Below are 21,718 nucleotides of genomic sequence, written 5' to 3' on the forward strand. Positions count from 1 at the left end.
AATCAGTCATTATACTGTGCTCATGGCGCGCACTCAAGAATTGCATGCGCAAATGCGCCGGCGCGCGTTGTGTAATTACTTTATTATAGCTTAAATAAAACGCAATAGAAACTACGAGCAATGACCGTCGTTTGAAAATGAAATTGCCAAACATGCGATTAAAGCTGCCTCATGTATTTGTTGACATGGTTTTAAAGCTATTGTTATCCAATTTGTTGGTCTTAACGTCTTAAAAATGCACATACACCAAGGAAATCTACATTTTCTCGGGGGAGCATGCGCCCCCGTACCCCCCTAACAAACTACCTCTGTAATTATGAAACTCTGCGTACATGTTCTATAAATTCTATCTAATGAAATCTGAGGTAAACGTGTATTTCTACAAATGTGCGCACTTTGAGAGTAAAAGTTTGTATATATAGCTAGTATGCACTGTGATCAAAAATAAATGGGACCAAACGCAATTGAATGTAAAGTTTGTGTCTCGTTATTCTATTAATAACTACCGATTGATTTTGAAATTAAGAATTATAAAATTAAAATGTAAAAAAATAATGTAAAAAAATAAAATTCTGGCTACGCCACTGCATTAGACAGTAAGCCTTGAAAAAATTCCCCGAACCACCCGAAAGTAATTCATATGTTGTCTTGGAAATATCCAAAACTTAATTTAATTTACAAAAATAGCTGTCACGGTCCCGCAGAGTCCGTGACAGTAATACATATTCGGACAGTTCTGAACCTTCTTCTGCATCCATGTTTAATAAATCCCTCCTAAAACATGCTAGCTTACGCCTCTTTTTGCCTCCAGCTAAGCCCCGCCCACCAGGAAACGTTGCAATGTTTACAATTTTTTTTAAGGGGTCTATGGGTTTCCTTTCCATTTTGATTCAAATGCTTGTTTTGTTTTGTTTTTTAGTCTATGGCCATCCTACGCGAGTCAAGAGTGACAAGATGGGGGTTGAATAGGCGTATTTTGATGCCGTGAGCCTTTCACATCCATAAGTGTAAATTTACCAATAAGAAACCAAACTTTATGATCTTATTGACTGAAATATCTATATATATTGACAGTATCAGAGACTCTTTAAACAAGAAAGCTTTAAGAACTTTGAAAGCTTGTGAACTTTATAATACGTTTATTTGATTTGTATTGTTTTGAACTTTTATATTTACTTCCCCCTGGCTCCCTGTTTTATTTGTTGTAATTTGTTCTTTTCCTTTTTTCTTTTTTTTTTTTTCTCTTCTTCCTTTTGATATTGTTTCATGTTATTGTTCTTTGAATAAAAAAAAAAAAAAATTCTCCAAAGACCCTTTTTTCCTTTCGTCAAAATTGTCAAAGATTAAAAAAAAAAAAAAAAAAAACACAACGTAAAGGCGTTACAAAGCTAAGCAGTGTTCAAGAAAAAGAAAAAAAAGCCGACTGAGCCGAGGAACCCTTATTGTGAAGCACAAAACAAAAAGTAAAAGTGGTGAAATTAAACATGTCTTTACCCTAGTCTATGAAGATAAGTAAAATTACAAACTAACCAAATCCTTTTTTTCATTTGTTGCATTATTGCAATGAATGTAGGCTACATTTTTTTAGCCATACACTGCCAAGGGTTATAACTAAATTTAGAGGTAATTTTAATAGGCAGAAAATAAAAACATTTATATGGAAAAATACACATTTTTATTTTCATTTATATTTTACAATAAAACTCATGAAAGCATATTTAACTTGAATCCAATTCAAACCTTCCAACAATAAACATGATGAAAACATGATGAAAAGCAGATTTAACCAGCGATGGCCTGAAATTTTTTTGCTCTGGACATTTTCCAAATCTACAAATGCTTTCTGGAGATGACATCTCCATGTTAAACTGTCATTTGCTCCTGTGAAAAATGTCTGCGACAGTCAGGAGTGTGTTATGTCCTTGTGAATATTTAAAATTCCTTATTCCTAAAAGACTGAACAGGAGTTTGTTCTTAAAAAATAGGTTTATGTTTGAAACTTGTTTACTGCTAATACTTTGAAATTGTGAGAATAGTCCTTGTCTAGTTGAGGGTTCCTCTACAGTTCTCTGCAGCACACAGGCAGGGGATCTTCTCATCCTCAATAGGGAATTTGTAATCATAAGTGATCTCTTCATTTACACCAATAGGTTGCCTAGAGTAGATGACTATCTTCTTTTGAGCTTCTACAGTGATGACTTTGGCATAGCAGTTTGGCTATGGACAGAAAAACATAAATAAAACTAGTAAGCACAAAATGTTAAAAATGGAAATTAATTAAATTCATAACAAACTCTAAACAACAAAAGGAAACAATTATTTGGCATATTGACAATGTATATGACTTAATGACTTAAAAATGTTTCTGGTCGTACATTGCAACTGTGATTGATGAATCTTGCCAGGTTACCACACTTGGTTGCATCAATGATAGTGTCCTGGTCGACCCGGAACAGATAGCTGCTTCCAATGCCCTCATTTTCATAACGCCTTTCACGCATGTCTGCTATCACCTACAGGCAATATTTGGGATATGATAATAATATATATTTAATAAAGTACATTTGTGTTCACACTAGTGAATTTGCATGAGAGCATCAATTTCACTGAGGTCTTAACTCAGAAATGAGCGCTGAAATTTCAAAATATGTTTTTTTGTGTATCTCACCTGCCGAATGCTCTGGCCTACATATTCAATTATCATTTCATCTGCAGCGATAGGTTCCTCTGCAAACAGCCCCCAGTCATGAATACGACTCTTGCCAAAACGCAGCTTCTTCTTACGAAACTGTAAAGAGGGAAATATACAGTAATTGTGCTCCATGTGGGCCATATTAAAAATGCTAAACTGATCTGTTATGGACTCTTAAGCACCATTTACATGAATAATAACTATATTAGTGTCCTGTCCACACTAATGCACAATATCGTTCTGCAGTGCAAAAAATGACTCTCTTCCTCTGTATTATTGTCTTAATTTCCAGTTCAGATATCTAAACAAACATTCTTAAATCAAGATAAATCTACATGAAAAGCAAAATTACATGAAAGTAAATTTCCACTGTGTCATTTTTGTTATAGTTGTGGTGTTAACTACCATATTCTCATAGAATTAGAATGAATATTTAAACTTTATAGTTATCGTTATATTTATTGACCTTTAAACCTTTGAACAGACCTTTAAAGGATTAGTTCACTTCAGAATTAAAATGTCATAATTTACTCACCCCCATGTCATCCAAGATGTTCATGTCTTTCTTTCTTCAATTGAAAAGAAATTAAGGTTTTTGAGGAAAACATTCCAGGATTTTTCTCCATATAGTGGACTTCAATGGCTACCACCAACAGGCTGAAGGTCCAAATTGCTGTTTCAGTGCAGCTTCAAAGGGCTCTACACAATCCTAACTGAGGAATAAGGGTCTTTACTAGCGAAACGATTGGTAATTAAAAAGAAAATATATATATATATATATATATATACTTTAACCACAAATGATCGTCTTGCACTAGCTTTGTGATGTGCCATGCATGACGTAATCATGTTGTAAAGCGCGTGACACAAGCAGAAGTCAGGGCCGGGTCTGGGGGGGTCTGGGGGGGCTAGGGGGGGCATTGCCCCCCCAGAATTTCCTTGTGCCCCCCCAAAAATGTGCAGCCAACAATAAAAATGAATAAGCCTACATAAACATTAAAAACGTCTTATCTATTGAATAAGGATCGGCCACTTTAATCACAGAAAAAAAAGTGAATATTATGCTTATAATGATTGAGTGATTTAATCTCACAAAAATGGACTTAAAATCCAAAAACATGCGAACTGGGAAGTAACGAACATTAATCAGAAAACACGTCGAAAACAAGTGTACACCTAATCTTCAAGCAAGTAGCCTAAAAAAAATATCACAATGAGGATCACATCTGCATCAGCCGAACATATTTTCTGCATGCTGAGATAGCTGTCAGCGAACATTTCCTCAGTAATTTCGTTAACAATGAATAATTTGAACATTATATCCAGGGGCGGCGCTAGGGGTGGGCTAAGGGGGCTGGAACCCCAAATGTTTTTCCAAAAGCCCTGAATCTTTCAGGTTTGAGGTTTCTGTGCTGCGTGTTTTAAAGAGAAGTGTGCATCCGAAAATACAATGTAGACTGAGACTCTATATCACAACTAAAAAGATGTTTGAGCCCTCTTTCATGACCAGGTACAAGTCAATGCTGTTTCTTTGTTCCATTTGCACTCTGTACATGGGTTGAAGCTCTCAGTTTTGAGCTTCCAAAGTGCACCAGACTGATGCATTTAACCTTAAAATACACAAAAAATTTTAACCAACTTTAACCAATACTACAAAAAATGCTCCTTTCAGGTCAGTAAATTAAAATGTCATTGGACAAATATAGATTTCGGTTAAGCCCCGAATGTTTACAATGTCTGGCTCCGCCCCTTATTATGTCCATAAATAATTCACATGGCCTACATAGCCAGTACAAATTAGGCTATAGCCTATAATTTGTTAGCCACAAAACGATTCTTGATGAATCAAAAAAACAAAAAGTTAGCTATGAATATTAGCCTAGAAAATGCTGCCCTACCAAAATTTGTGATTGCCCCCCCCCCAGTCCAGCAAGCCTAGTACCGGGCCTGGCAGAAGTACCAAGCAAGTGTTTACAAAGTGAATGTGCAAAGACTAAGTCAAACGCCCTTTACAAAAAACGATGTCAGACGATTTTGATTTTGCCCTACTGCAGTACTTCTGCCTTTTTGACCTTTCCAACGTAATTACGTAATGTATGGCGCATTGCAGAGCAGTGCAAGACAAGCATTTGTGGTTAAAAAGTATATACATTTATATATTATATATTTTTTTAGAAAATGGTCAATCGTTTCTCTAGTTAAGACCCTTATTCCTCAGCTAGGATCGTGTAGAGCCCTTTGAAGCTGCATTGAAACTTAACTTTGGTCCTTCAACCCATTGGTAGCCATTGAAGTCCACTATATGGAGAAAAATCCTGGAATGTTTTGCTCAAAAACCTTAATTTCTTTTTGACTGAAGAAAGAAAGACATGAACATAATAATCCTTTAATGTTTAAATAAAAATAGTTTGTGGCTTTAGCATCTCATAAGCTGTGTCATGCTGTTGTTGGGACAGCTGGTCTTACCTTGAGTTGGTTGAATTTGAGGAGGTCACTGTCACAGCTGAATGAGGACAACAGACGACGCTGTTCCGCTCTAAGTTCTGAACCTGATCTGGATGAAGGTGGAATCTGAGCTGGCACGCTCTTTCCCTGCACAGACCAGAACATAAATCTCAAATTACTGTCAATTACTTTTAAACTTGCAATTACTTTAAAACATGGTCTTGGTTTTTATACTGACACCTACTGGTGTGGATGCATGAAGTTTTAGTTATGTCTCTACATGGTGGCCATGGTAGAATAAAACAGCTTTTTCTAGGTTATTGATATTGCTGAGGCTTTATTTAATCCCCTATTTTATTTTAATTCTGAAACCAGTTTTAATTGTTTTAGTTTTAGTTAACAATAACAACACCATTTTTTCTCACCTGAGTATCTACAATAAACTCTTCTGAAGCAGAAAGTTCACAGAGATATCGCAGCTTTTCCCTCTTGCTGATGAAGTAATAACCCTCACTACGTGCACAACCTGTTATGTGATTCCTGATCCCATCCAGCCATCTTCTTGGCCTATCATCAGAAGTGCTGGTTGGTGCAGCAGAGTCAAGGAACAAACAACAGAGCAATGCGCATTTGGAAAATAGATTTGACACAATGTTGCATGACACAATCCACTGGATGAAAATTTCCTAACAGCAGCACAGTGTCGGCCCAGATCCAGCCCACATCTGGTTCGCATGTAATCCACATATACCAGATGTGGTCCGGATCTGGGCCACACTATGTTGCTGTCTGGGTTACATTATCAAGTATTTTGACTTTGACTTGTTTTACATGTGTTTAAGGATATGAGGATGTGGGATCCAGCGTGTTCTGCTCAACCAATCACAGTCTTTATCCTGCACCACAAGCCTCTCATAGGTGGCCTTCAGGTGCCTGATCTCCTCCTCATTCACCCCTTTAGTCCACACAGCATGGATGACCAACTTTTCTCTTCTCTCAGAGCGTGGAGAGAAGATTAGTTGACGTGTGGATGGTGATTCTCTCCATTTTCTCCATTCAAATGATGACTCCTGAAGCCTTTGATTCTCATTCAGTTGATGTTTGTCCTCTAGCAAACACTTCTGTCTGTGAGCTTCTGGTAGTGTTTGTTCTGTCCTGATATCTGAAACACAATCCAAATGCCCCAAAACCTGATTTGAAGAAGATTTAGCTGTCACATTGTTCACTTGTAAGGACGAATGAGTATCCATATTTGGGTATTGTCTTCTCCTTTGTAATTCAATCATTCGTTTCCTCATTTTAAGCCGCTCTCGTCGCCTTTTCAAACGTGCCGAGTCCAAACACGCTGTTTGACTTGAGGAGATATGGCGGTTATGAGGTGCATGACTATTATCGATACTAAAATTGTTAGTCTGTGCATCTGGCTGTGCAAAACTGGAGTTGCGATGATTGAGTCCACTAGTCCACAGCTCTCTATGCTGAACATTTCTCTCTCCATGGTTTAGGACAGGTGGAGATGAAGACATGTCTCTCCCTGGAGTCCTCGGGATCATGCTGTCAGCACATGGAGACAGAATGGAGTTAGAGGGGCTTCCCATTCTTTGTAAGGCCTCTTGCAGTAATCCCATTGGTGTTATTCCCTCAGAGTGATAAATGTGGCTGTGACCACTGAAGCAGCCTGGTGTTTTTGGTGTTTCCTCATATGTGGGGTATAAGAAAGTGAGAGGAGGACAGTGGTAAAGGGGCGAGGAGGGAAGTTCCTGGTTGCCTGTGGGAGAAGGAGGAGGTGGTAGTGGTGTAGGTGGTCCTGGAGGTAGAATATGATCCTCAGACTCCTCCATTTCCAGACATCCACCAGGTGTGTGTGGCAGCTCCACCTCCTCAACTGCAAGAGGTGAAAATCTACGGCCAAGCTCCATTTCAGGGTCACTGTCGGACAAGGATCCAGTAGGTGTGATGGGTCTGAGGTTCTCAGAATCCTCCAGTGTTTCTGTAATGACTCTCTGGTCCTCTGAATCTGTAGTATATTGTGTCTCCAAATCATCTGAAAGCAGAAAGATCCATGAATTCTGCTACTAACAACTACTTGATAATCTGGTGAATATTTATTTCATTAGTCTCATATTCTAAATATGCAAATCACATTGCGTTAGTTACGCTTTCTTTGCAAGTTGAATATGGAAGGCAGTCTGGCAAAAGCTAGATATTTTACTTTATAACGTGTTAAATATGGATATTTTAACGCATCGCTTCAGAAGGCCTTTATTAACCCCCCGAAGCCGTCTGAAGAACATTTATAATGGATGGATGCACTTTCTTGAGCTTCAAACTCATTGGCCCCATTCACTGCTATTATAAAGCTTGGATGCATCAGGATATTTATCAATATAACTCAGAACGAAGAAAGTCATATACACCTAGTATGGCTTGAGGGTGAGTAAATCTTGGGGTAATTTTCATTTTAAAGTGAACTAATCCTTGAAAATGGAATTTTTACTCCTGAAAAAACACTTTTTTTTTTTTATATGTCCACACTTGGGTTTACAAAAGCTAACATACATTTTTCAGTAACCATAAAGTGAACAGAGATTTTAAAATATTCCTCTGCTTTAGTTTGTATAGGGCACACCCACAATGTTTTTGACCAATTCAGTATAAAATAATAATAATAATAATAATAGTTGTGATTTTTATTGTGATTATTACTAAATAATATATTAAATAAATTAAGAAATGTATTGTAATATTGGAACTGTTGTACAATAAAATAAGAAATTGAGTATTTAACAAAAAACATTTAACTGTAAAATTACAAAACAAATTTTTAATCTTCGCTTTTAAAGGGTTAGTTCACCCAAAAATGAAAATAATGTCATTTATTACTCACCCTCATGTCGTTCTACACCCATTAGACCTTCATTCAAAACACTTTCAAAACACAAATTTCAAAACACTACTTCGAATCTTTTTTTTCCAAATCAGTGATTCGGATCGCGTGTCAAAGTGCTAAACTGCTGAAATCATGTGACTTTGGCGCTCGGAATCACTGACTTGAAACAAAAGATTCGAAGCAGTGTTTTGAAATCGGCCATCACTAGATATCATTGAAAAGTCATTATTTTGTTTTTGGCACACAAAAAAGTTTTCTCGTCGCTTTATAATATTAAGGTTGAACCACTGAACTCACATGAACTGTTTTAAATATGTTTTCAGTACCTTTCTGGATCTTGAGAAGTTCAATGGCATTGCTGTCTATAGAGGCCTCACTGAGCCAACAGATTTCATCAAAAATACCTTAATTTGTGTTCTGAGGATGAACGAAGGTCTTACAAGTGTAGAACGACATGAGGGTGAGTAATAAATTACATTATTTTCATTTTTGGGTGAGCAAACCCTTTAATCTTCGCTTTTAATCTTAATTTCATTTTCAAATGTTAAACCACCAAGCTTTTATTTTGACAGGTTGCTGGCAAATTGATGTATTCACTTTGAAGAAAATGTTTTAAAAATTACATATGTACATGTATACAGTATGTATGTGTGTTTGTTTGTATACATTGTGTTTTCTGTAAAGCTGCTTTTGAAAAAAAAAATGTATTGGAAATGTGTGATAGATCAGTGAAGGGTAAACCCTTACCTGACAATCCTCTGTATGTAGGAGATGGTGGGCTCGGAAGCTCTGATTCGTGTTCTGAGAAGAATATCACTGGGTCTGGGAGCTTATATTTGTTTGTTAAACAGTGTTTAACTGGGTCCTGTAAGGTGTATCTGAGAGGCTCAGACAGTTTCAGACCTTGCATGTACACTCTTACGCTCAGTTCCTCCTCTGGATCTTCTGTTCTCCTTGGACTCAAATCTGCAAGAGCAGAACAAAAAAATACATTTCAAATGACATGAATAACAAATTGCATCAAAACAGATGATATAGATGTTTCTTAATGTTTTGCTACACCAGCTGAGGTCAGAAAACTAACTCTGACAGACCTACAAGATATTATTAAGAATTATTAAGATATTATTAAGAATTTGTAGAAAACGTCTCAGGTTACGAGTGTAACCCCTGTTCCCTGAGTAAGGGAACGAGACGCTACGTCAATGATGTGATGGGAACCCATCACGTCATTGACGTAGTGTCAATAGTTCCCACGAAAGGGAACTGAAGCACATACATCCTTCTTGTAATGTAATGTAAATGTAAATTTAAAAAAAAATTATATGTCCAGTTCCAACTCTAAGTTATCTCTAAAAATAACAATTATACAGATAAAAAAGTATGTCTTTTCTATACAGTGACCTCTAGTGAACATACATAATGGTGTTATTTTCATTTTGGAAACGTTGATTTTTGCTTTATGTGAAAACAGAAAATCAATGAACTAACCAAACAATTCATGGTCCACATCATTTTCAACTAAATCTGGAGCAGACGGGGTCACAGGAGGGCCGAGATCTTCTTCCAAGTGTGTGAAAGACGAGTGAAATGGAGTGTGAATCATCTCTTGGTTTTCCTTATCATCCTCATCTGAAGAAATCCATATCTCTTCTATTCTTCTGTCCTCATGAGTTTCAGGAAAAGAACTTTCACCATCCAACTGATCATCCTCACCAGAAGATAGACAGTCTGAGGAGTCGTTGCTTCTGTCATCTGAGGACCCAAAGACAGATCTAGAAGAAGATGAGGAGTCAATAACAGATGGAGAAAAAGCTGAGGAGTCAGAGACAGTTCTGGGAGAGACTAAGGAGTCGTATCCTTGGCTTTTAGAAGCAGACGAGTTTGAACTTGTGTGGCTGATAGTATCTGGAGGATAAAAAGAGAAATGTATAAAAAAAAAAAATAGTCATACAAAATATAGAAAATACAATTATTTAAAAAATTTTAATATACACCGTATGAAAGTTTGGGGTCAGTAAAATTTTATGTAAATGATTTTGAAAGAATATCTTATGCTTGCCAAGGCTGCATTTATTTGATGAAAGATACAGTAAAAACAGTAATATTTTTAAATACTATTACAATTTAAACTGTTTTTACTTTAATATACAGTGCTCAGTGTAGATGAGTACACCCCCTTTGAAAAGTAACATTTTAAACAATATCTCAATGAACACAAAAACAATTTCCAAAATGTTGACAAGACTAAGTTTAATATAACATCTGTTTAACTTATAACATGAAAGTAAGGATGGAGAGTGATGCTCATCTTGTCTCTTCAGAATTCCCCATAGGTGTTCGATTGGGTTCAGATCAGGAGCCACTGAATCACTTTCACCCTGTTCTTCTTCAGAAATCCAACAGTGGCCTTAGATGTGTGTTTAGGATCATTGTCATGTTGGAAAAGTGCACGACGACCAAGTGCGTGGAGTGATGGTAGCATCTTCTCTTTCAGTATGGAGCAGTACATCTGTGAATTCATGATGCCATCAATGAAATGCAGCTCCAGACACCAGCAGCACTCATGCAACCCCACATAAGGACACTGCCACCACCATGTTTCACTGTAGGCACCATGCATTTTTCTTTGTATTCATCACCTTTGTGACACCATACAGTTTTGAAACCATCAGTTCCAACAACATTTATCTTGGTCTCATCACTCCAGAGTTTAGAGTCCCAGTAGTCTTCATCTTTGTCAGCATGGGCCCTGGCAAACTCTAGGCGGGCTTTTTTGTGCCTGGGCTTTAGGAGAGGCTTCTTTCATGGACGGCACCCATGCATGCCATTCCTCTGCAGTGTATGCCGTATTGTGTCACGGGAAAGAGTCACCTCAGTTTGGCTTTCTACTTATGCAGATAACTGCAGTGAATTTGCATGCCAATTTTCTTCAACTCTTCTCATCAGAAGACGCTCCTGTCGAGGTCCATGGACGACCTGGACGTCTCTGTGAGATGGTTGTAGTTCCATCTTTTTTAAATTATTGTACCACTTTTGCTACAGTATTCTGACTGATAAGTAAAGCTTTGCTGATCTTCTTGTAGCCTTCACCTTTCTGGTGTAAATAAATTATTTTCTTTCTCAGGTCTTGTGACATTTCTCTTCCATGTGGTGCCATTGCTGACAGCATGAAATGGGAAGGAGTTTTAACACCCTTTTATAGTCAACTGTCTGCTGGACACCTGTATAATGAACAATTAGACTCACCTGTGGTTGGATTCTTTTTAAATTAGACATTTGTAGTCTAAAATTTAGCTTTGCTCCAAAGACTTTCAGTGGGGTGTACTCATTTTTGCATCACCCTAATTTGAGTAAAACTGAAAATGTTGTTCTCCGAGTTATATTATTAACCTTACTTTCATGTTATAAGTTAAACAGATGTTATATAAAACTTAGTCTTGTCAACATTTTGGAAATTGTTTTTGTGTTCATTGAGATATTGTTTAAAATGTTACTTTCAAAGGGGGTGTACTCATTTACGCTGAGCACTGTATTTTAATATTTAATTTATTCCTGTGATGGCAAAGCTGAATTTTCAGCATCATTACTCCAGTCTTCAGTCACATGATCCTTCAGAAATCATTCTAATATGCAGATTTGCCGGTGAAGAAACATTTATTATTATTATCAATGTTGAAAACAGTTGTGCTGCTTAATATTTTTGTGGAAACAGTGGCAAGTTTTTTTTGTTTTGTTTTTTTTTTCCAATTTGATCATTTTAACATCCTTGCATAATAAAAACCATTGATTTAAAAAAAAAATAATAATAAAAAATAATTACTGACTCCAAACTTTAGAGCGGCAGTGTTTATATTTGTATGTAACTTAAACATATTGTATTATAAATAATATATTATTATATATTATATATAATTAAAATAATTATTTTATATAACAATTAACAAATATCAATGAAAACCTGAATCTGAGTAATCTTCATCCTCTATAACAAAGGCATGACTCTTCTTATCTTTATGTACTTCATCAGCTTTCATCTCATCACCCTCCTGAAAATCACAATAGAAACCATCAAACCTGTGTCCATTCATGACAGGGAATTGATACTCTACTGAATACAGCGTTATCTCCCAAGCAAAGTTCAAAATTTCAGCTCAGTATTATTTATTTTGTATATCAAATAAGTGAAACAATACCTGAGCAGACACAACAGCTTCCTCAGATTTTGGATCCTCCACCTTCTCAGAATTCTCTTCATCTTCTTCCTCCTCACTTTCTAACACCAGTGGCCTGGAATGTCTGCGTTTCACCATGGTGTCTTCACTGGCATTTTTGGCCATATCCTCTCCAACATTATCTGTGGCTGTTTGCTGCTCTGGCTCTTTATGAAATAAATGTTGATCATATTTTCAGTACAAGATCTACTTAAACTTTATATTGTGAGATATAAACTCACATTGAACATTGAACATTGAAATTTAAAGTCAGTGAATTAATTTCCACAGAAAATAGATTGTTTTTCCACACTCAACAATCAAGGGTTTTTCTAACTCCATGTAAAAAAGCTAATGCCAAACTGACCTTCATCCTCAGATTGTTCAAGACCAGGAGAAGGACAGATCCTTTTAACATCACTGGAGTCCTGACCTAATGGATCCTTCCTTTTTAACTGAGCATAATGAAAAGGGGACAAAAACAAAATTCATATTGATGTGATATTTAGTATAAACCCAGCGGTTCTCAACCAGGCAGCCTCAGAAAAATTTCTAGGGGACCTTAAGATGACTTAAAAATATGAAATAAGACAAAGCAAGCCCGAAAGACAATTGAAAATCATATTTTACATATTTCTTATTTTAATTCATCCCTCCAACAACCCCAACAGCCTTTTCTTTTTGAAGAAGAAGAAGAAGAGCTAAGGTTCCCACAATCTTGAAAGACCCGGATACACAAGGTAGCCTTAAACATATGATTTCTTGACCTTGAACAGTTAGGTACATTAATAAAACTGTATAAGTCCATGGTAATTTTACAATGTATATTAATTTTTGTAACCAAGCTACATACTACAGTCAAACCAAAAATTATTCAGACTTTTGTGATATTTTTGATATATTTTTACTAGTGGATGCAGGACACTATAGTTCATTAATGTAATTGAGGATAGCATTATATTATAACCAAAAATTCCTCATACAGTGGACTACCAGTAAAATTGATAAAAATTTGGAACCAAAAATTATTCAGACACTTTGACCTGACCATGTTTTGCTTAAGTGTTATCTGACATAATTAAGATTAATTTTTTCTGACACACTTTAACTCTGAGATCTTGTCATATTTTATTACCATTTTTTTTAAACTATAGTGAACAAACCGTAATAATAAATACAATGTTTACATGTCTGAATACATTTTGGTTTGACTGTATATTGGATAAAAACTGAGGTTTTTTTTTTTTTTTTTTTTTTTTTTACAAATTCCGTAAATCACTGGAAAATGAATGGTGTGAAAAATGTTGAGAACCACCTCTTCATTATTCATTACAGTTATAAACCTCTTATAAACTTCCATTTCAAAACATAATAGTGCAGGCAATACTAAAGTGTATAGCATGCACTGATCTACAGAAAACATACTAAATCCATTCTTCTGTATTTTCTATGTATATTAAGTGCCATATTTGTACCTTAAAAGATGGTAGTTTAATGGCACCATGGAGATTCATTATTTTTCCTGTGCCCAATACAGAGCCTTCTCCCCCAGCAGTCATTCTCAGGCATTGCTCCATCGCTTTGAGCTTGATGTCTTTATTTCCTCCTGATTTAACAGATGGGGTGGATACCTGGAGGTGCACAACATGATATATATGAAAATAATGTTGAAATGGTAATGGAAATATAGATCGGCACAACACAATCCATCATTGCCGCTGAAATAAGAATCAAAACCCACCTTAGCTGCCTGTTCTTTGTCATCCCACCACTGATCAAATGCTTTGAAGGCCACAATCTCTATCATCCTGCGATGTATGTCTTTCTTTACGATAGCCCGCAGCTCTGCCGCAACAACAGCTAGAACTTCATCCACTGTGGCATTATGGGGTGATTCTTTCATAGGGACATAGCCTGGTGGAGGCACTGAGGGGTCAAACCTGGGCATAGGGGGAGGAGGCCAAGGTGGTCTGAACCTCAACATGGTAGATGAACACCCAGCGGAAGGGTGAGGTGGGCGATGAGTCATGAAATTGAAAGGTGGAGGGAGGAAGGGGTGTGAGAATGAGGTTTGCCCTTGTGTTATTCTAGTAGGAATGGGAAGAGGTTTTGCACTACTCTGCCAGTTGGGTGATCTACAGACTTGCTTGTTCTTTGGAGGAGGGTACAATGAACAAGAAGTAGGTAGAGTGTAACCAGGTAACAATGGAGCCCTAGGAGGAGGAGGAGGACCCAGTTTTGTTGGCATATTAGGAGGCGGAAGGGAGGGGTAGTGAGCAGATGGTGGTATAAGGATTGGAGGTGGGGGTATTTGAGGAATCGGAGGGGGTAAAGAGCTCCTGTTAGTGCAGATCACTGGTATACTAGATGGCTTATCTGAAGTATCTTCATCTTCCTTTGGGTTGACCTAGGGTGGAGATTCATATTGATGTAAATGCTTGATAATAGAAAACATATTAATTTCTATTCAAAAGGGCTGTGTGACATTCAGAATTGAACTGAGAATACCTTTTATATTCTTAATCAATTCTAGAATTTGACCTAACTCAGCAAATGAGATGCAGAATTGCAATTTTAATGTAAGAAATTCTTATAACTTTTAACCAGAGCTAAATGTTGGCATGACATGCATGGATGGATAGATAGGTAGATAGATAGATATCTCTTACAGTAGTGCTAGAGAATATCCTGGACAAAGGCTTCTTGGTTGATTGAAGTTCATCTTTTGTCACATCACAGAGTGGAGTGAGCCTCGCATCCTCAATGCTTTCTCTCAGATGAGAGCCAGTGTTTTTTGCACTAGCCGATGTCTGGTCACAATTTAGGACAACATCTATGGAGCAAGAAGGAGAGTGGCTGGGAGCTTTGGGAGAGGGCTGAGGAAGATGTTCTGGATCAGGCTCTTCAATAGCAGTCTCTGAGTCTGAACTTTCTTGGTTCAAAAGGGATAGAACTGGACTTCCAGCACTGAGAAGCATCTGGATGCGAGAGTCTAGGCTTTCAGGCTTTGATTCCGGAGCAGGAGATTCAGGAGAAGGACACTCCTCTATGGGGTCTGATAGATCTTCTGTGGTTTCAGAGGAAGGACACGGTTTTGGGGTATATGAGCGAGAAGACTGGGCTTGTGGTGGACAATGAGTTTGGTTCACCTCTTGAGTTTTGCAAGATACTTGGGAATCAGTTCCAGTGAAAGTATTTTCTGCATTTATCAGCATATCAGAATGAATGTGATGAACATCGACTCCAATAGCCTTTTGCAGCAGTTTCGAATTTCGAAGTGATGGTGGATCTTCAGCAACAGATCTGTGATTAACACTGAGGCCCTTGACTGAGCCAGTAAAGTTTTGGACTGTGAGCTTATCTGAATATGATGGTGTGGTGGGATTTTCCTGAAATTTGCTAAAAGGCATTTGATTGGCCGTAGGTCCAGAGCGGTAGTGACCTCGCCTATATACAGGTCTATGTACATAGTGGTGCTGTGGCCTACGGTTGTAAGCATTTTGGTACTTGCTCTCGAGATGTCTGACCCGGTGTCCTCCACGAACGTGGTTACTAAGGTGAGGATTGTGTCTTGGAGTTCTTTGCCTATTCGGGAAGCTACTGTTTTGAGAAGGAGCTCCACCTAGCATCCAAAAGTTTTGCACAGCACCTTGAATAATGCTAGGATTACTTGAGGCTGGTTGAGTCACATGACCAGGCTGTAGCTGTGAGATGTTAGGGATGGATTGTTGAATAAAAGGGACATTGGAGGCACTGGTCATCAGCGCAGACTCAATTGGGGTCCTTTCACACTGAGATGGTGTGCCTGGTCTACTGTGGGTCAGAGAAGGCGTACAAGGGGTATCTTGGTATTGAGGGGTCTGCCAGAAGCTACTCGGTGTGTCCTGATGCATGCTGGAGTAGGCCGTATCCATGGATAAAGGTGTAGAACAATCCAATGAAGGAGAGCCATTACATATTGAGGATGATGATGATAATGTGTACGACAGCTTCTTCAGTGATTCACACTCCTGAAAGATTGAAAGATTTACAAGTGAACTAAAACAAGTTTCATAATAAAAAAACCTTAATTTCAGCTCTTCCCACACATAGACTTTACTTGGGCGGGCCGCCCAGGTGTTTTAATGGCCGCCCAAGTATATTTGGAGACACATTTTTGCTTTTATTATTTTTATCCTTTCATACTTTTATATACGCCCAAGGTAATGAAACCATCCGTGATCGATTAACTAGTCGTTTCGTTTCGTACCTGCGCGTTTTGTGTGCATCAATTTACTCCCGCTGACATGCCACGGGCGATGCATTTTGCAAAGTCACAAGGGGGCGCTGTTGCGTGTTCTACAGGCTCGCGCAACAGCGCTTCAGACTGCTTCAAAGTGATTCCCAATCAATGAAAAGCGCAGATTTATGTCAAGCGATTGCCAACGAACTCAAGTTGATGAATTATTACAATGTCTACTTCATGTCCTTTATATAAAATGTTTCATACGGTTGTAAGAATCTGAAGGATCAGACTGCAATAGTACAGACATTTCAAAATAAGAGTCCCGGTGTATTTCGGGCTTGTTTTTTCTTTTTCTTTTAGGCATTATTGGTATTTTGGTTACACAATAAATTTAATTTTATTTGATTTCCATTTCATTCATATTAAACTATTGTAGTCTCCCCCACAGGAAGAAAAGACTAAGAACATTATTAACATTATTCATTATATAAAATCTGTGTCCCATTCACTGAGAGAGACACTATATGACAGCAAGGAGAACATAGGAAAAGGAGAACTGTTTATATGCTGTAATTTTGCACAATTTATAATGCATAATAATGCATAATATTAGTATGTAATTAAATGTAATTGTATGCTATGTAGCCTAATTAAAATAATAAAAAAATAAAAATAAATTCACTGTTAAAATTCACACTTTATTTGTTTGTCACATGTAGTAGACCACTTTTGTGCCGAGGGTAATAGGAGGATTTTTCACCCGGCTACCACCGCAAGTATATTTCAAACCTGTGGGAATCACTGAATTTGCAATGCCAAATGCTCTTAACCTGTTTTCAGCAAATGTGAATTTTAGGGGCCTGAGAAAGGGGGTGAAAAAGACAAGCAATGCCTATGGTCTTGTACTTACAGCGAAAGAGTCAGTGATGGAAGATGGCGACTGGGGTCCCCAGGCCTCGTCTCCAACAGGGAGAGTAAAAGGTGTATATAAACCACTAACAAGCATACGGAAGTATCGGTTCCTCTTCACACCTAAAACCAGTCAATAAAGATCATGAATCATATAAGGCATGCAAATACAGTAAATGTGTCTGCAGAGACATGTTTATGAAAGCCTTTTATTTGGAACTGATAAGGTATTAAGAAAAAAATTGAGAAGTGAGAGGTCGAATGTATTTACCTTTGGGGTCAAACTCCACATGGATGTTGTTTCCCATTACAGAAGTGTTGTGGAGGTTTTTTACTGCATTATTTGCTGCCTTTACAGATTCAAAAATGACCTTTGCTATTCCTAAATGCTTCTTATTTTTAGGATTGTACAAAACTTTCAAATCTTGAACCTCTCCAAAGTGTTTACACATTTCAGACAGGAAACCATCTCTAATGTTGTCATTAAGCCTTGCAAATGTCAACTCCTTCGGCGCTCCAACATAATTCTCATCAACCTAAAAAAGAGATTTATTTGTAAGTAATGTTAAACAAACATCAACATCAGGTTGATACTTCCTGACTCTTTTTTTTTTAAAATCAGGAACTGATAATAATAAAATGATTTGTAAAACCTTAATATGCTTCAGATGTCTTCATGGAAAATGTTACATGACTCCAGAGAATAAAACATAAATTAAATGAATGTTCGCATCCTAAGATTCTCAAAATGATGTAAAGACCATGGAGATACACTCCTGCCCATTGTTTATTTACATGAATTATATTATATTTTTCTATAAAGTGTTTTTGCTCAGGTCAAATTCATCACAAAGACAATGTTACAATACTTTATCGCAATCACCTTTCTACTTTCTGTGGAAATCTTTAACAAGATCTTGTTTATTATTAGGTCAGAGAAACTAGGTTAAATAGATTAAATATATATATTTTTTTAAAAATAGAGGTTAAATAGGAAAACAACAGGTTAGTTTAGCAACTATAAATAAAACAATAATACATAGAAAATGTTTAAAACTTTTTTTCTCTTGGACTCCAAACAGAGATAAAGTCAGTATCAACAGAACATAATGTTTATCATTTTAAAAACCTTGCTTTTATTGTAGGCAAAACATTAGACAATAAAGTGATGCTGTATCTAATACTAACCTTGAATTTGGGGACCGGGAGATCTGTTTCTTTGAATTTTGTCCAAAAACGAGCAATTCTGGGATCTCGTACAACATCCACGGGGAAACATTCAGGATGCTGACAGATAACAATTTAGTAAGCTTCATTTGTACTATGATAAATACAACTAAACCGTGTAAATATGATAATTGGCCTACATCTAATTCGTTAAGTTTGATAACTAAGCATTATGTTTCATTTATATAAATATTAGTAGGCTATGACTGCATTGAAATCATACTTACTGGTGCGCTGAAGTGCTGTCCATCATAGCGGTACAGTTTCTGACTTCCGCTGCTCAAATCAGGATCAATAATCAGTTTGTAGCAACTCCAGTTTGGAGTTGCATCTTCCGGGGGATCAAAACTATCGGCTTTTATTAATGCATCTAAATTGGAGAATCACAACACACGATGAAAAAGACCGTTTCTACACGACGATAGCTCTGAGTCATTAACATCCAGGTAGGCCTACTACTAATATATTTTGACAGAGCTTTATTTCTTACCGTTATCTTTCCGTTGACCCTCCTTTTCGACGCTTTGGTACATGATTCGCAGTCATTGTACAATGTTAGTAAATTTCTCTTTATAGGACGCTGATTAAAAACGATGTTTCCTGTAAATATCCGAAGGCTGTTGTCAGGAGTACACTGTACGTCTTGTGTTTCTCCCAAGAGAAGCAGCACATCATCACTGCTGACAACAGGTGGGAGGAACCTGCCGCCACACCCGCACTGTCATCAGGATAGATGGAGCGCCTGGGAGAATCACTGTGGATCAGCTGAATCCTGCTACTGACACTGAACAGTAGGCAATATGAACAACACAGATTGTAACAAACAAATAAAAAAACAAACAAAAAATCGAATATCTGCTAGTGTAAAATATTGGATACAAATATTGCAATGATTATTATTAACCATTCATATTTTTGAAATACACTGTTTTGCTTTTAGCATGAAGTAAGTTTATTGGAAAGTCTGTTGGACACAGGCTACCACACTGTTCATATAATCTATATAATAATAATATTAATAAACCTTTATATTTTACATAGAGACTTAAAACAACTTCTACTTCTTCAGGAGGATGTGTAAAATTGATTTTGCTATGTGATTTGCTAGCCCTTACGAAAATTAACCATGGTTTTATTATAGTAAAAGTGTAGTAACCATGTTTTTTTGGCTAATTGATTACTATTTATATAACCACAGTTTTACCACAAATACCACGGCTAAACTATGGTTAGAGTAGCAAAGCCATGGTTAATTTGTGGTTACCATGGTTTAACTATAATAACCTTGTTTTTTTGTTTTTTTTTTGGTTTTATTTTTTAGTAAAACCATGGTTCATTTTCATAAGGGAGCTGGGTAACGGAGTTAACTTACCCAATACACCACTCGATCTACCAGTAAGAGTAAGATCTCCTGGGATGGGGAAATGTGGGGAATTTCCAGGACAGTCACAATACACTCTCCAAAAAGATGTTGTTTGAATGGCCAATGTTGCACTGAAACACATGATGAAAATAGCCTACTTTGACTGGCTGATTATAAAAGAATGCATTTTATGACCATTCACTTTTGGACCACATTTAGAATAACATAATTAGGGGTTCAAGTGTGTAGTGCTGAAACTCTATTGTAATTGATAAATTTCCAAGGATCAGCATTCTCCCTTAAAAGTGATCGAGCACTTCAAACTTTGAGAGCTGGTAGTATACACACAATCTACAATGTCAGGAAGGCTTGCCCCGATCGGCCTGACGGGGGCGCTATAGTGGTCAAAAGTACGAAATGGCTCATTACTCCTGAACCATGAAGCCCTGGGTATACTTTTTTTTTTTTTTTTTTTACACGAACGCTAGTGTACGCGCACAGTCGAACGCACAGCCTTGGAAAGTGTACTTTATTTCACTCGAACGCATACACGCGTTCAACGCATGCGCAGTTTTGAGCAATCTCTCACCACGAGTTACAACCCATGTAAACATCTTTGTATTCTTTCATGCTAGAGTTGTACAAATGAGGGTTCTTTCTAACCTATTCGCACAATCTCTCGTCTAGGCCTCCATTGTCACTGTAGCTTGGTCTGTTGAATCCGGTCTGTTCTGTACAAGTATGCGAGGTTACAAAAATATGGTGGCGCACATACATCATACAGTATGCACGTACTCTTTTGATGACAAAATTCGCGTCACGCGCACGCGCTGACACTCATGTACGCGTAAAAAGTGAACTATACTTTGAGCTTTAGGCCCAATAGGTGCTAAAAATTTATTGGCCGATGGTGGTCATGTTTTTCAAGATACACCAATGTCCTTATACTCAATCATGGCTCCTTGGACCAAGACACTGCATGCCAATTTTCAAGTCAATTAAACCAGTGCAGCCAGATTTTCCAGAGTGATTTTCATTAATAATAAAAAAAAGTTGAAATTTCAATTCACGGTCCCCAAGGGCCGCCAAAACATTCGGAGTGGGTGTAGCCACTTTTACTAAAATATAAGCTATAACTCGTGAATGGAATGAGATATTTTCACCAAACTCGGAACACCATGGGCTCAATCTTTGGGCACAGTAAAAAAATCACGTCGATTGCACTATAACAGGAATAAAATATGAAAACAGCTATAACTACGCAACCGTTAGTCCGGTTGACTTGAAAATTGGTGTGCAGTGTCTTGGTCCAAGGAGCCATGATTGAGTATAAGGACATTGGTCTATCTCAAAAAACATGACCAATATCAGCCAATAATTTTTTGCACCTATTAGACAAGGTTAACGAAGGCCTAACAGAACGAAACTTGGTGGGCATGTTTGACTCATGGTCCTAGAGGTCTGTGAGAATTTTGAAAGAAATCAGCCTCTAGGTGGCGCTAATGAGTTTTACACCTCTGTAATCACGTGGTGTTTCACACATACACAAAATATTCATATCATTTGTTAGATCTCTTCATATTGAACAAATTTGTCTCTTGAACCACTGCTGTACAATCAAATCATTCATTAAATATTCATGATTATGTAAAAAACGAGTCCTAGGTTTAACGAACTTAACGAAGCATGCCAACTTTTAAAAGTTTTAAAACCCATATATTTCCACTGTTAAATTCCCTGTATTGGCTGAAAA

General features: G+C 37.2%; 1 protein-coding gene and 1 long non-coding RNA gene across 2 annotated transcripts; one reads left to right on the forward strand and one right to left on the reverse strand.

Annotated features, from left to right (window-relative positions):
• Positions 1 to 1,656: 1,656 nt before the first annotated feature.
• Positions 1,657 to 19,416, reverse strand: setd1bb (SET domain containing 1B, histone lysine methyltransferase b). The gene is made up of 19 exons (XM_048210409.1): positions 19,093 to 19,416; positions 18,830 to 18,972; positions 18,564 to 18,662; positions 17,647 to 17,911; positions 17,377 to 17,498; positions 14,911 to 16,251; positions 13,983 to 14,648; positions 13,717 to 13,872; positions 12,609 to 12,696; positions 12,224 to 12,408; positions 11,989 to 12,076; positions 9,519 to 9,935; positions 8,775 to 8,993; positions 5,985 to 7,181; positions 5,563 to 5,726; positions 5,159 to 5,284; positions 2,669 to 2,788; positions 2,376 to 2,513; positions 1,657 to 2,217 (listed from the first exon to the last, which is right to left on the reverse strand). The coding sequence occupies exons 1-19, from the start codon at positions 19,133 to 19,135 to the stop codon at positions 2,044 to 2,046; spliced, it is 5,751 nt and encodes a 1,916-aa protein (XP_048066366.1). The 5' UTR covers positions 19,136 to 19,416; the 3' UTR covers positions 1,657 to 2,043.
• LOC125280090 lies at positions 18,917 to 19,441 on the forward strand. Its single transcript, XR_007187527.1, has 2 exons — positions 18,917 to 19,048; positions 19,179 to 19,441. It is a non-coding gene; the product is annotated as an uncharacterized LOC125280090 (long non-coding RNA).
• Positions 19,442 to 21,718: the final 2,277 nt, after the last annotated feature.

The sequence above is a fragment of the Megalobrama amblycephala genome, linkage group LG12, assembly GCF_018812025.1.
Source record: "Megalobrama amblycephala isolate DHTTF-2021 linkage group LG12, ASM1881202v1, whole genome shotgun sequence".
Lineage (NCBI taxonomy): Eukaryota > Metazoa > Chordata > Actinopteri > Cypriniformes > Xenocyprididae > Megalobrama > Megalobrama amblycephala.

Excerpts from the sequence above, each read along its gene's own strand:
- setd1bb (XM_048210409.1), bottom strand. The coding sequence starts at position 19,135 with ATGTACCAAAGCGTCGAAAAGGAGGGTCAACGGAAAGATAACG. Across the intron at positions 18,973-19,092 it reads GGGTCAACGGAAAGATAACG|ATGCATTAATAAAAGCCGAT; the intron begins GTAAGAAATAAA and ends TCTCCAATTTAG. Across the intron at positions 16,252-17,376 it reads CCATCACTGACTCTTTCGCT|GAGTGTGAATCACTGAAGAA; the intron begins GTAAGTACAAGA and ends TCAATCTTTCAG.